Below are 14,515 nucleotides of genomic sequence, written 5' to 3'. Positions count from 1 at the left end.
ATATATATCACCCAGTTTCACGTTTATACTTTCTAAATTGCGGCAGGAATGGCCAAAATCGTCTTATCTGAACGATCGGTTCTATGGGAGATATATGTTATTGTGGTCCGATCCTACCGGATCCGACAAATGTCTCATTCGATACAAAAATACATCCCTGTGCCAAATTTCATTGAGATTTCTCAAAAGTTGAGGGACTAGTTTGCGTTCAAACAGACAGACGGACGGAAAGACGGACGAACAGACGGACATGGCTATATCAACTCAGTTCGTCGCCCTGATCAATTGGGTATACTTAATGGTGAGTCAATCTTCTATATTTCTCAACGTTACAAACATCGGACCAAAGTTAATATACATTTCATGTTCATGAAAGGTATAAAAATCGAATCAAAAATAATATTGATCCCACGAATATTTTTCTGTGTAGTCAAACACAAGCGAGTAATGCGGAGAATGTCGTTTCGAAATGGAAACTTTTACTTTACAGCTGGACTTACATAGCTCACAAGTAATCATATTTCCCCATAAGTATAGCTGATCAAACAACCGGTAAATTATAAGACTACGGCTTTTCAACCTACCATATAGCTGTTATAAAGTAGGACGATTTTTTCACTCAAGATCAAAATGAAGTACAGAGGTCACTGACCAACAATCAGGGCAATATGACACGTCGTAGACACCAATATGTCTTTATGAAATACGAATTTTGAATCAAAGGGGATTGAAATATGCTGTTAACAGATTTTCCAATATTTTGACCCAATACCGACCACAAATATCTTATTTCCTGATTGTTGAAAATTTTAAACTTTCGCATACCCAAAAATTTGAGGAAGATATGATTAAACAAAAATTTTGTAAATCCAATTTTTAAGATTTTAAGCTTTCATCATTCAAAAAATTTGAAAACCCCAATTTTTGGTACGGGTAATGCGAAATGTATACGCGAATATTTTCCGATTTTTGAAGATCTTACGCCTGCATTCCAATAAACTGATTTTTGAAAATTTTAACCCTCAATCGAACACGTTTTCTTTCCTTTTTCCCCCAAACACTGATCTTTTGTGTGAAATGATGTAAAATTGTTTACCACAATTGTAAAATTTTTGAAGGCTCCAACCCTTCTTGAGCATAAAATCGTTTATTTCAAAAGCAGTCAAAATGTTAACGACAAATACGGATTCGGGGAATTTTAATTCGAAATTTTTTATTTTCTTTTTTTTAGGGCATACGACTCTCGAAATACTCGAAAAGCTTTAAGCTTCTCGACATTAAATTTACTAGCTGCATTAGTATTAGAGAGAATTTCGAGGCGAACCTCGAAATATTTCGAATTTCGAGAATTTCGCGAAAAACAAATTTGAGAAATCTTTAACTCAAATTTTTTTTTGTAATTAGCAAGAATTTGTCAACACAATTGTTACCAGATTGTTGAAAATGTAACCCTGCATCGACGACAGTCATAATATTAATAAACTTTTCTGTCATTCTTCTTCGCTGCCTCGTCCAATCCAAAAATCTGAACAAACTTTGTTTTGCGAAAAATCCGTAAAGACTTAGTTTTTTGTTACATATTTTGGCCCTCCATAGCCCGAAAAAAATTTAGTTTAATATTTTTTGCGGCAAAATAAAAATTTTCGGGTTGTGAATGGGTAAAATGTTTAACACAAATATTAAAGGATTATTACAGAATTTAGCCCTTTATTGAACCAAAATAACCTAACTTTTCGGATTCGGCGAATATTAGCATTTCTAACATCACTATGCTGCCAAACAACAACAATAAAGCACGCAGGCACACTTATGTACATGAACACATCAAATCAAGCAGCCACACATACACATAACTAGCAGCTTGAAGCGAAGAGATTATTTCACATACACAAATTTAATCAGCAGCTAAGAGCAGAAGTTGTTACTCACACATACACACGCATATAGCTAAATAACCAAGTATAAGATACGACTGTTCCAGAAGGCATGTTCGTAAAAAGTCTAGACCTTGGGAGAAATATGTGAACGAGGCAATAATGAATCATTTTGATTTTAATACGCTTTTAGTGAAGCACGCGAGTAATTAATTTGTGAAGTACTATTCCCAAAGTAGTGTAAATAAAGCACATTTGGCTATACTGAATATTTGAGTTATTTATTCGACAGCTCAGCGATTCGAACGTTAGCAGAAAGTGCATAATCATCAGGAATTTCCCAAAATTCGTTACAACATATTAAACCATGGTTGTCCAAAAAAATTTTAACTTATTATTTTTTGCCAAAAAAATCAAACTTTCTTTGAGTCGGTCCAACACAGTAAAGTGGCGTCCAGCGAACTTCTCCTAACATTTGAGGAGGGTCCGTTTGACGTTTCTGGGCTCAGCGCTCGCGGATTTGGCGTTTACTACGCGCAATCGGAAGGAAGGATGCAAGCTGTGCCATGGTAAGGCAATAGCTTCACTCATATATGCTGCCTAGTTACATTACTGAGGATCTCGATGGTGGCCGTTGAGCGGATGTATAGACAGGCTCTAGTCCTGGCACCCTTTTATATGACTGCGAACGCGTCACTGGGGGAGTGGAAGAGGAAGGGCCCTCATGGCGGTTGATCAAAGACGCGGATGCAAATGCAAATCACAATGCGTGGGGAGGAAGTGATGCAAATGTTGACTGCGAGCTGCGAGTCTATATTGTGGTACATATAACAAAACAATTTGCAAATCGGCAACAGGGTCTCTACACATGATGGTCCAAGATTCATCAATATTCTTGATATCACATTAAGTTCTTAGCGTTATATATCACGTAGTTATAATTAGAGAGTGTTATAATTTGAAATGTCACTCTTCTCAGATCATGCGCATGTGAGCTTCAGCATCGTCTAAACAGGGTAAAGAAGGGAAAAGCTTTACAAACCCAAGGTCAACGGACTGGAACAAAGCTATGACAGCGCAAGGAGGTTCCCACAATAGAAGAAATGGAAGAAAGACGCTTACGATTGCGTACAGCTAACATGTGCCCCCAGAACACTGCCCATTTAAAAGAGAAATGAAATGTTGTACAAACAGTTTCTGTTGATTGAAGTGACCCCGCCTCCCAAGGATTTAGGAAGTCATCTCCGCAAGCATTATGAGGATATACGGTAGCTGAGGAAATATAGCAGCCGTTTGTAGAAGAAGAACACAAAAAGGTTCTCAGTGATATCCACAAAAAGGCGTCAGACCTCTATGCAAGGAATTGCCCGGCAAACCCCCGTTCTTAAAGTGAAATACCCTGAACTCGCAGAAGAGGAAAGCAATCTCCATAAGGAGAAGCGCGTCACTCCAGCTCAACTTCGATCTGGATACAGTAGCAGGTTAAACTCGTACCTATTCAGTATCAACCCCGACATACATAACGTATATCTTGCTTGCAAGGTGTCGCCACATGACACCAATCATATTTTCAATTGCAATGTGGAAACAACGCCTCGAACGCCCCTTTCTCTCTGGTTTACCCCTATTGAAACTGCAAGTTTCTTTAGACTCCCATTAGAGGATATTGATGACAATTTGTGAGTGGTCGTACCTATTGGATTGGGCGAAGCACTGCTACAACAACAAAAACAACAACTGCGTACAACCGAGCTTGTCCCTTAAGAAGATTCAGAGGACAAGCAAAGCCACCATGAAGGAGCAAGGAGCTGAGTCTTCTTAGGGGACAGATACAGGAAATGTTTAAGCTGGCAAAGGTTGCGAAAAGCGAAGCATGCAAGACGTGTATAGATATCTGTTGAGGATTTACAAGCGCGAAATGCACAGAACCTAGACAGCCGCATTGAAAAATGTATCTGCAGTCATTGAGTGCTACGGCGAAACAGGGCAGTTAAGGATAGTATTTACTAGGAAAAATACATACAGCAAAGGGACTTGTAAATAAGAGAACAGGAAAGGGTGACGTAGCAGTTAAGAGGCCCTCGAAAGGCTTCTCGACGCATATTTTCCATAGGGATATGATGCGAAAAATTCTGCAGGCAACACTTACACTTCGTTCGCGAATCGCATGGTGCCGGGATTGGTGAATGATAACAAGATTGAATGGACGTTGAATGATTTGGTTATATATGTATTCCAAAAACAATAGACCCATCAGCTCAATATAAGGAGTACTCTTTAGAAGTCTTTTAGACATTGCCGTGGCTTTCAACAATGTATCTAAACGGGCGGTTATGGAGTGTTTTATTTATATTGAAGTACAACTACAGAACTCTATTTTGGCTGTCGCACAGTGTTAGTACTTTCGAAAACAAATTAAAGATGAGCTATTGAAGTTTAGATTTATTATTATTTTTTTTTTCGTTCATTTTAAAATTACAAACAACACGCAAAGTTGCTATTGACCCAAGGTGCATGACACCGAAAACTACTTTAATGCAAAACACTTATTATATAAAATTATTCAATTAATTTCACTAATTCACTTGGGCGCCTCTTAAAACCGTTAGCTTCTACATAACTTTCACTCATTCACGCGCCCAACTCGGAGACGCCAGTACAATTATTTTTTTTTTTTCAGATTTTTTCACTTAGAGGACTTCGTACAACATTCAAATAAATACCACCTTCAGCCTGCACCACAACGGCTTTGCGATCCAATTGCATGGGAATTTTTGTGCGCGCGCACGTCTCCACCCTGTGATTCAATAGGAAATAGGTAAGTCCAATTTTAGTTTGTATCATAGCGAAACGTTCGCCAATGCAAGCATGCGGACCCAAACCGAAGGGCATGTACGTGTAGGGTGTGAGCAGTTTTTTATTGTGTGATGCAAAACGTTCAGGATCGAAATTTTCTGGTTCCGGGTAAAACTGTTAGAAAAATTGAAAAAAAAAAAAAAAACGTGAGAGATATATATTACACTGGGTCGATTTATTAACCGATATCGCGCCATCGATTTTTCGGTAGGATTTGGACTCTGGAAAAAAAGTTCCACTACGCATACTCAAAAAAATAGTTTACGAGACTGTGAAATTTCATTTTTTTGACTTTTTTTCGACTTTGATTTTAAGGTTTTTTTTTCATGACCTACTAAAAAAATTTCAATGTCCGCTAAAAACGTTGTCGATAACAGTTTTGGAAAAAAAAATATTTTTGGGTCGGGCAGGGTATACATATGAACATTTTTTTAGTAGGTCGTGAAAAAAACCTTAAAAATCAAAGTCCAAAAAACAGCAAACAAATTAAATTTCGCAGGCTCGTAAATTATTTTTTGGGTATGCGTAGTGGAATTTTTTTTCCTTGAACCCAAATCATATCGAAAAATCGATGGCGCGATATCGGTTAACTTTCGTCCATACAAATCCTTCCACCCTAATGTATATACCATATGGATGCAATCACGTTGGAGCCTCAGTGAGCTAACTTTGAGCTAGAGGTTTACGCCGATCACTTTATCGGCGGCGGCGGCGTAGGCGGCGCGCAGGCGTACGCCGGTGTTCTTACTTTAAAAGCTTGATTTTTCTATTTAAAAAAATAATATTTAGGAAAGGTTTTGTTTATATGTATTTAAGGAAATCAACGTGTTGGACATTTCGGAAAGATCCGGAGAATCTCGCAGACCGTTCAGAAATTTTCAGGAGTAGCTCCTTGCGAAGGGATTGTCCCTCGTTCGCATGCTCCAGAGGGCTTCGAACCTAACCCTGGTCTTTGGAATTGGTACTGCTGCTTCTGCTGAAAAGAAATAGAGATACATAAAATAGTCAAACTTTTGCCTGTATATCTCGTGCAAAGCGTAGTTTCACCTAGAGTTAACTCCTAATAATCGTCGCGAACACAATTTCTTTAAATCATGTGTCGCTCCTTCGCGGTCACGCATAAAGGCGACTTAGGGTTGCTATGAAGGGTCTATTAATACTCACGACTATCGTGGCACAGGGCGCCTTGAGTTTTTTCGGCTGTTTTTAAAAGCTAAAATTTCCGATGTGCGAACAGTAGGAATCCCTACCACCAGTCGCTACCATGCCTCCTGAGCCTCACACCATATCCCAGTACAGAAGATATAGGACTGCGACTTCGAACTCATACCTTCGTCGCCTTCACTTTCCTAGAAGCTCTAGGTGTAGCCCCGAAGACTTTCCAACGGATGCTTTTGTCATGCTATGCTGCCGAGCTACACCATAGAAACGCCATGAAACGTTAGGGAGTGACTATTCGGCCAAGGATGACGCCTTCGAAATCATAAGCAATCTAAGTGGAAGTCATTGCGTAATGGGTGAAAATCCGTATAATCCTCGGGGCATCTACATAATTAAAATTTTACAAACACCCTAGATAAAATTTTTAAAATGTAGACCAAAGATTGCAGACGTTTGTGTTCACAACATTGATTTCAATAGTCTTCGTTAAATCAAATTTAGAATGAAAGTCGACGGATTTTAAGTTGAAAGTTGTTAACTATTGTTTTCCGGCCTTACGATATAGGAGCTCATTATGGATGACCGCGTAGCTTCAGTTTTCAGACAAGTTCGACTGTCCACTACGTTAGGGTAGTATCACACACGGTCATTAGTTCCACTGTCTTGGGAAAGCTTTTGCTTCACCACTTTGAGTGTTCTTGCGAAGGACAAAACCTCACCTGGTAGATATATGTGCCTACGTATTCACAATTGTAAAAGGAGCCGTAACGTGTAGGTGATATTTAAACTTGGTTGATAGGCTATAATCAATGTGATTCACTCCAAGGGACCAGTTTTGGATAGGGCCGCCAATTTTAGGAAATGTCAAACCTATTGAAGGATGAAGTGTGAAAATCAAAATTAACATTTCAGACGCTATTGTATAGTTTCGCAAATAAACAACAGATGTTTGAATGCAAGACTTAGTGATTTTTCACACCCTTCTCATAAGTACATATATCCTCAACTTAAGTATGAGGTAAGAATAATTTCAAAGGGGTGTTTATGCCCCTAGAACCTACTAAAGGATTTTGCATCACTGATTTCGCTTATTCTTGATGACAATTTAAAAACATGTTCGCCTTGGGTCATTTTATTTGAATTAATTGTTCATTATTAAATTTTTCAAAAATGCAAAGTGAGCATATAAATTTATTATATAACTTTTCTTTTAGTATTTTGTTTTAATAACTTGCTGAATTGGGTGATGGAAAGTCCGTGTTAAACTGACATCGAAAGCGCCTGTTATTTTAAATAACTTTTGAATAGTTATAAAGGGTTAAATTTCGCAATTAGTTTCTTATAACTGGCAGTGATGCGCATCCGTTGATACCACTCTCGACCATATCCGACCAATTTTCGACATGAACAATAAATAGCCTAAACAGTCTTAAACGAGTAGAAAATATAGTAACGCGCCGGACGCCGCGCCGCCACGTCGATATTTTTGACATTCGGCGGCGGCGTGCGAAAAACGACCAAAATCGGCGGCGGCGGCGGCGTTTATCGGCGGCGTATATCTCTACTTTGAGCGGAACTTGGAAAACTCTAAGCGAAACTCCGAAAATGCACTCGAGTGTCGCGAGAAATATCTTTGCTAGCATCGCAACTTGATTATATACACTCAGCATGATTCACTTTTCGCTTGAGTCGTGGTTAAACTCACTGTGCATCGTTGCTCAAACCTGAAAGAATCCTTAAAAAGCAAATTACGTACCTTGGGATCCATATGCAAACCATAGACGGGTATATAGACAGGCATACCAGCAAACAAACGCAGCTTGTGAAATGGTTCAAATGAGTATCCCATGTTATCGTCAACCGCCGATGCGGTGCATTGACGATCCAAAAATGGTAATGGCGGATAGAGACGCAGCACTTCATCAATTACCATTTGCATATATTCTAAAGAATCCATGAACTCATATGTCACTTTACCATCAGTACGCCTTAAACCCTCAGCGATTTCATTTCTCAAACGTTGTTGCAAATCTGGACGTTTCGCCAATTCGTAAAGTGTAAAAGACATTGTCGCCGAGGATGACTCAAATCCAGCTGTAAAAAAGAGCGCCGCTTGCGCTACTAATATATCACCTTCGAAGACGAGTGCACTTGCTGCAGTTTTAGTTTTTGTCGAATTTTTAAATTCGATTAAAATATCAATGAGATCATTGCGCATCTTGCCAGACTTTTCACGTTCCTGCATTACATAATTGATTGTGTTACGTAGAAATTTCGTAGATGCTGGCGGCACGACTTTGAAACGTAAATATGGTACCAAGTGTGGCATGAAGAAGACTATTATGAATTCTAGCGAACGGCGTAAACTGAATTTGAAAACAGCGCGTCCATGACGACGAAACTCGCCATTGGGATTTCGGAAACAGTTTGCTTGTACGCCATAGGCTACGGTGGCGATAACGTCTGTGGTGTAGAGTGCACATAGTTCTTTCATTTCCATAATGAAAGACTTATTCTCGTCGCAATCAGGGCTTTGAGACAGTAAGTGTTTGTCCAACTCTCGACCAACCTGCAAAAGATGAAATGAATGAATAATGAAATCGTGGAAAAATCTAAGTGTGAGTTTTCTCGGTTAGAAGTGAGTACATTGTTTTAATCCGCCTTATCATCCAAAGACTACTTCTTTCTTAGTGAAGTTTAAGAGTATGTGCTTTGGAATTGCCAACAGTGGAATGTGACGAATATTTTGTTCCATGTGTATGCGCTTGTTGTTGTTGTAGCTATAAAGACACTCCCAGAAGGCCTTGGGAGTGTTATCGATGTTGATAATTCTTTTCCGGATGCAGATCCGGTACGTTCCGGTACCAAGCCCCACCATCTGGGAAACGATTTTTTATGACCACATGCGACCTTCTAGACCATAACGCCCTCCCACCCCTAGATCCATGGGGAGTCCGGGGTCGCCAGAGCCTCGGCTGTTAATGACACAGGATTCGCCACTGATAGGTGAGGTTGACAATTGGATTTAGAGAAGGTATATATATATTGCGCTGGCAACTTGCAAGGGTTGCGCTACACAACCCCTTGATTCTATTTGGTATTTTAGTCGCCTCTTACGACAGGCATACCTACCTAACCCTAACCTAAACCCTCTGGGGTTAGTGTGTTCACGCTGATAACGAAGACTTGCAAATAGGTGCTAATTTCTACTCAGTAGGAAATTTTGAAGTGAAGTCCTTTTTCAAGGAACCCAACTTATTTGGCAAATCTTGCGAAGAACAGCAGCAAGGAAATGCCAGTCTACACGTTTTTCTCAAAAGCAAAAAATGATCTGGGACCGTGTTATAAGAAAGTATAAGTCAGTCAATCTTATCGACTTTCTCACTCTCAAAGGGTTTGAAAGCCTATGAGAAGAGGTCAGCTAGAGTGTTAGAGCAAAGTAAAGGCACAGCTTTGAAGAAAACGATCTTTGTTGATAACCAAGTCGTGGAGGCTTTTAGCCTGGCTGGCGTTGTTGGGTATTTTAATGCCTCCGTATGCTGGGTTACCGGTTGCAAAAATATAAAAGAAGACACAATTGTAGATGAGATGGCCAGAATAGGTTTCGAAATAGACAATTTTAATTTCACATGAGCGAGACGATTGCGAGATCTCAAGGTCCCTATGGCCATGTTTGGATGGCAAGAGAACGAGCTTTCTTCTCAAACTAAATAAATCCGCAGTAAAAGTATTTCACGTCATTATCACTGACCAAAGTACCATCGCAGCATTGCTTCGACGAGAACGACACCATTACTGTGCTGTGCAGAAGCTGTCAGGATGACGTAGAAAAGGAGTCGACTCACCAATTTCTTTGTCGACGCCAATAACCCAAATATCTGGTCGTACGTTTATTCAATAGCGTGACGAAGGAAACATCTTATCAAAAACCAGAACCTACATTAAAAAAAAACTCCGTGCTCTTTGCAAATATTCGCGTCGTCTTTTAATCTCACCCAATCTCTTTGGGACTCCTCAAATTAGGTTACATTTGGATGTATCTATTGCACGAATGTGCAACCACGCTACGCTTATTGAGCGCATACACACCTATTGGCAAGTCTTCGTTATCAGCGTGCAGGATAATCAACTTTTTTCGCTCTCAACATATTGCTAGAGCCTTTCTTCTGCCTTATTGCATGACAGTAAGTTCTTTAGAGCTCTCTGTGCTTTTCGAGGACTCGATTTCCTTTCGCTGTCCAAAGAATTCAGCCGATACGTTTGCATTAATTTTTTATGCTTGGATTGAGGAATAAGGCCAGCATTTGGAGATGTACTCCTCACTCCCTTAAGATCGGAAGATCAAAGAAACCGCAGACCGACCTTGCAACAAAAGCAGATAACCTTATATTTATTTCTCATTATAGTAACAATCTTCATTTTCCCAGCATGGACTGACTTTATATTATCCTGAACAATCGGAAAGCTGCCAGTGCTCGACTGATCCTCATGTCGGCATGAATTGTCCAGATCAGCTTGCTATTTCGACTCACCTCCAGATATTATTCTTGTAAAAAAGGCCTAGGTATTGGATATCAATATGCATTTTTGAAGACTATTTGTGTTTTATGTGTTGCCAGGCTTATTACACGAGTTAATGTGACAGGAGGAAAATGATTACGATTGGTCTGAGAATGAGTCTGTTAAATCTCCGCGGTACATTCTATTGACCTTAGAACTAACAATATCCTTTCTATGAATACCCTGCTGGGAATGAACTGACTAAACTGTTCACTAGATCCAGTAAATAATATTACTCCTTTGGGTCGTGACTTTGGACAACCTGCTTCAGAGCCTAGAGGGTATGGGCTGCAAATGGTGGTCAACATTGATGGCCTCGTCGGTTGGAAATTTCTCAATACACAGTGGAACATTTTACAAGGGTTGCTGGTTGTCGTGAGCAGGTGATCTGAGTCATGCTTTCAACCCTAGTAATAGATGTTGTTCTTTGCACAATGACGTAGTACCTGTGGTGTAGTCTGAAAAGGCTACGTACTTTAGGCAGTATACTTAACAGCAAGTTTTTATGGAAACTTTATATGCAAAAAATGGGGAAGGAAATGATTGAAGGAAGGATTGTCTTGTACAGCTATTGAGTGATTATTGGAAAACGTTGAGGGAGATATCCAAGAGTGGCACATGGGCTGTATGACATGAGGGTGAGGTCAGGTCTCCTTTGAGAAGTTCTGGCCTAGCGGACAGCACACTTTTTACGCTATTCCCACCACGAGGTCGCGGACTGTTAGCTATTTACTAACCTTACCGGCTGTGTTATCGAAGTAGTTTTTCATAAAAATCCACTGTGTGCCAGGGCATAAGGAAACTCCCATCAACTCAAACGTTACTCGCTATGCACGGCCTATTTGTGAGCTAAAGGTTGCCAGTAAGACTAAAAGATTAAGTATTTTTACACAGTACTCGGCGGATCTATTGTGGCTTACGAAAGTATGTTACTGGAGTTCTAACAAGGCACTGTCGAATGGGAATACATGCTGTGCCCCTTTTTATCCTGGACAGCCTTAGCTATGTTAATTGTGTGAAGGATGACGAGGTTAAATCATCCATTCACCTCATGCGCAACAGCTTTTACTTGGACGAGACGTAACTATCGCTGTCTGAAGGTATTAGACACCGCGCACTTAATATCCAAGATCGATATCTGCGTATTGCATAACTTTATCGTCGTCGTATGTGGCAACAATACCGACCTTTAAAGTTTCCAAGTAAGCTGTCCCTTAACTAGGCAGCGGTCACACAATCTAAGGCCCGGCTTTTCAGTAGTTGGTTAAGCTAAGCTTAAACTACGTTTGCTTAAACTCAAGTCAAATTTTAACTCCAGTTAAACTACTGAGCAGTTTTTCAGTCACAGTTTAAGGCCGCCTTTGGGGTACACTTTTTCTGCGGCAACATTGGTTTTTTTATTATCTAGATAATTTGTAGATACGGCAACATTTGGATTTTGTTTACCCAACAAACATGGAAAAAAAGTCTCCGGCGAAATTATATATATAGTTCCGGAAGTGATATCCAACATTATTTAATTATTCTTAAACCATAAAGTTCTCGAGTTGATATCCAATTTCATTCCCCAATCACTATCCAACCTTTGAGAAATTTTGTGAAATTGAAAGTTTTCGAGTTGATCTCCACGTCATTCATATTTTCCAATTAATATCCTAATTTCGAGAGATCTTGAGAAATATACAGTTCTTAAATGAACATTCCACACATTTCTCCAGTTGATAGCCTACATTAAATATCAAGTTGAAGTGGAGTTGAAAAAAATCTCCAAAGTGGTACCATTAAAACCAACAGCTGTTTATTGTGAGAAATAAACACCTGGTTCATAGCAGTAATGAAGCGTAAGTTATTCAAAACTAAATTATATAGGCGGCCGCCATGATGTGATGGTAGCGTGTCCCGCTTACCACACCGAATATTCCGGGTTCACGTCCCGGGAAAAGCAACATCAACATTTTAGAAACAAGTTTTTTCAATTTTCTGCCATGAAAAGCTCTCAGTGAAAACTCATCTGCCTTGCAGATGCCGTTCGGATTCGGCATAAAACAAGCAGCCACGTCCCGCCAATTTGTAGGAAAATTTAAACGGACCCCGACGCAAATTGGAAGAGAAGCTCGGCCTAAAATCTCTTCGGAGGTTAGCGCGTCACTTTTAATTATTTTTTAAATAATATATATTTCATTTTATTCTCGTGAGTCTCAATTAATTTAATCCCCTGTATTTATGTATAAATTGCTTGCGGACGGCAGCCCTACCCTTTCATCTTTTCCTTTATAAAAAATGTATAACAAACCAACCTAATATAAACGCACGCAAGTAATTTTTTGTTAAAAGTGTCTCATGCACATACAACTTGTATGAGAGCAACCCAAATTGAATTTGCTGCGTGAAAACATAACTCGATTTCCAATTTTTGTTTTGCGTGACATTTAGATTTGACGTTTGCACACATGCTTTACATTGTCGCAACGCATACTTATTTGGGTTAGGGCAAAAAACCCCGGTTGTTTGCGTGCGCTAAAAAAACGCAGTGCCGTTTTATTAGGTTGGCATATAAGAGAGTCACGTAACGGTCCTTTAAAAATTGTAAGCGGTCAAAAGCCGCTCTAGTTGTTCTTCCCTTCAGATGAGTTAGTTAGTTGTCTTTAACTACTGCCGCCTCCGCATCGAAATAATCTTTGTAAATACGAGTTGTCGTGTAAGGTGATTTTAAAGCTAAATAAAGTTTATATTAAAGCACAGGAAGTGCCAGTATATTTAAAGTGCAGTATTTTTACTTATTTAAGTGGAAAATGCTCTCCCATGCGCATCGGCGATTTCCCATCAATCCCCATCTAAAATTAAACATTGGTCCTTCGAGCCGGACTAAACACTAAATGGAATCTTACATTTGTTTCCAGTTAGAGAACCACAAGTTGTTAATTAAATTTTTTCAATTCAAGTAGTAGCATTTTTTGTTTTATAAAAAATGTCCTCTTTTGCTGAGTACGCTAAGATTCTCAAGTTGATCCACTATTTCGAAACAACTCTTGAGATTTTAGAAGTACGCCTATTTACCAACATGAGCTCTAATGGTACTCAAGCCCAAATGCTTGTTGGGTTTATTCGACGCCATTTCGTACGAACGCAAATCACCGATAGGTTAACTACAGTTTAACCCTGCCAGATAGGCCCCTTAAGCTCAGCTTAAACTTCAGTTAAAGTAGACTGAAAAACTGCAGATAAGTTTAAGCGTAGTTTAACTGACAAACTTAGTTAAAGTTGTACTGAAAAATCGGACCTAAGACAATGTAACGTAGCGGTATAAAGCCTACTTTAGCTGCCTTTCTTCACATTTACCGTCTTCAGATTTTTAGATCAGGATGAAAGCCAGACGGTTTCGGAAGAACTAAGCAAAAATTTAAACTACTCAAGTGTCAGCAAGCTTACCTCTTCAACCAACGGAAACATGTGTCTCAATTTCCCACTAGAAAAAAATGGAGTCAACCTCAAGCGCACCTCTTTCCAAACAGGATTTCTCAAAAAGAATATGTTTAGCGAACCCATAGGATCTCCTTTACTATCTGAATTTGAGAATCTGAAAAAAAAAAAAAACAGAAAGACGTTAGTCCTCTCATCCCACATAAACCTCATTGACAACTGACCTGTCGCAAAATTTTGCAAAATCTTTAACCAAAATATGTTTTACAAGTTCAGGGTCACGCAATAAAATTGCCGGCTGCGTTAGGACATGTATACCAACAAATGGTTTATCGCATGCATCTGGATGATTGTATAAGCTTTGCACAAACTCTGCTGGACTACGTTGCATCGAAAATAGGCCACCCAAATTACCTAAACCAAATGTTGGGCGCAGCTGTGGCACATCCAGACGTTTCCAATAATCATAGTGATGTCGCAACCAAACGTAAGACAAACCGCATACGAGCAGTAGGAGAAGAAAACTTTCGAACCACATATCGTACGTGGCTGTGATGCAAATGAAACTGACTGATGAGTTGGAAGCTGGATGCTTTATTGAATTGGAAAATGTGCTTCTTAGTAACAAACAATGGAATAGTGAA

The 14,515-nt window shown here is 39.4% G+C and overlaps 2 protein-coding genes across 3 annotated transcripts in view; one reads left to right on the top strand and one right to left on the bottom strand.

Moving 5' to 3' along the window:
• The window catches only part of LOC137245902 (uncharacterized), a 109,065-nt gene that overhangs the window by 86,962 nt on the left and 7,588 nt on the right, over window positions 1–14,515 (top strand). The window lies entirely within an intron of this gene.
• Window positions 4,321–14,436, bottom strand: Cyp6g2 (Cytochrome P450 6g2). Of its 2 annotated transcripts, none has more exons than XM_067772064.1 (4): window positions 14,096–14,436; window positions 13,881–14,028; window positions 7,648–8,460; window positions 4,321–4,844 (listed from the first exon to the last, which is right to left on the bottom strand). In XM_067772064.1, the coding sequence occupies exons 1-4, from the start codon at window positions 14,407–14,409 to the stop codon at window positions 4,551–4,553; spliced, it is 1,569 nt and encodes a 522-aa protein (XP_067628165.1). In that variant the 5' UTR covers window positions 14,410–14,436; the 3' UTR covers window positions 4,321–4,550. The 2 variants fall into 2 exon arrangements, with proteins under 2 accessions (XP_067628165.1, XP_067628166.1); XM_067772065.1 differs by lacking the exon at window positions 4,321–4,844 and adding an exon at window positions 5,402–5,703.

Source organism: Eurosta solidaginis, chromosome 3 (genome assembly GCF_040869045.1).
Source record: "Eurosta solidaginis isolate ZX-2024a chromosome 3, ASM4086904v1, whole genome shotgun sequence".
NCBI lineage: Eukaryota > Metazoa > Arthropoda > Insecta > Diptera > Tephritidae > Eurosta > Eurosta solidaginis.
This window is presented reverse-complemented; position numbering and strand designations above follow the sequence as displayed.

Bases quoted from the DNA above. Each gene is read 5' to 3' on its own strand.
- Cyp6g2 (XM_067772064.1), bottom strand. From the start codon at position 14,409: ATGTGGTTCGAAAGTTTTCTTCTCCTACTGCTCGTATGCGGTTTGTCT. The intron at 14,029-14,095 runs GTCAGTTGTCAA...TTTTTTTTTCAG, and splicing joins TTTGCAAAATTTTGCGACAG to ATTCTCAAATTCAGATAGTA. The intron at 8,461-13,880 runs GTAAGCTTGCTG...CATCTTTTGCAG, and splicing joins TGTTTCCGTTGGTTGAAGAG to GTTGGTCGAGAGTTGGACAA.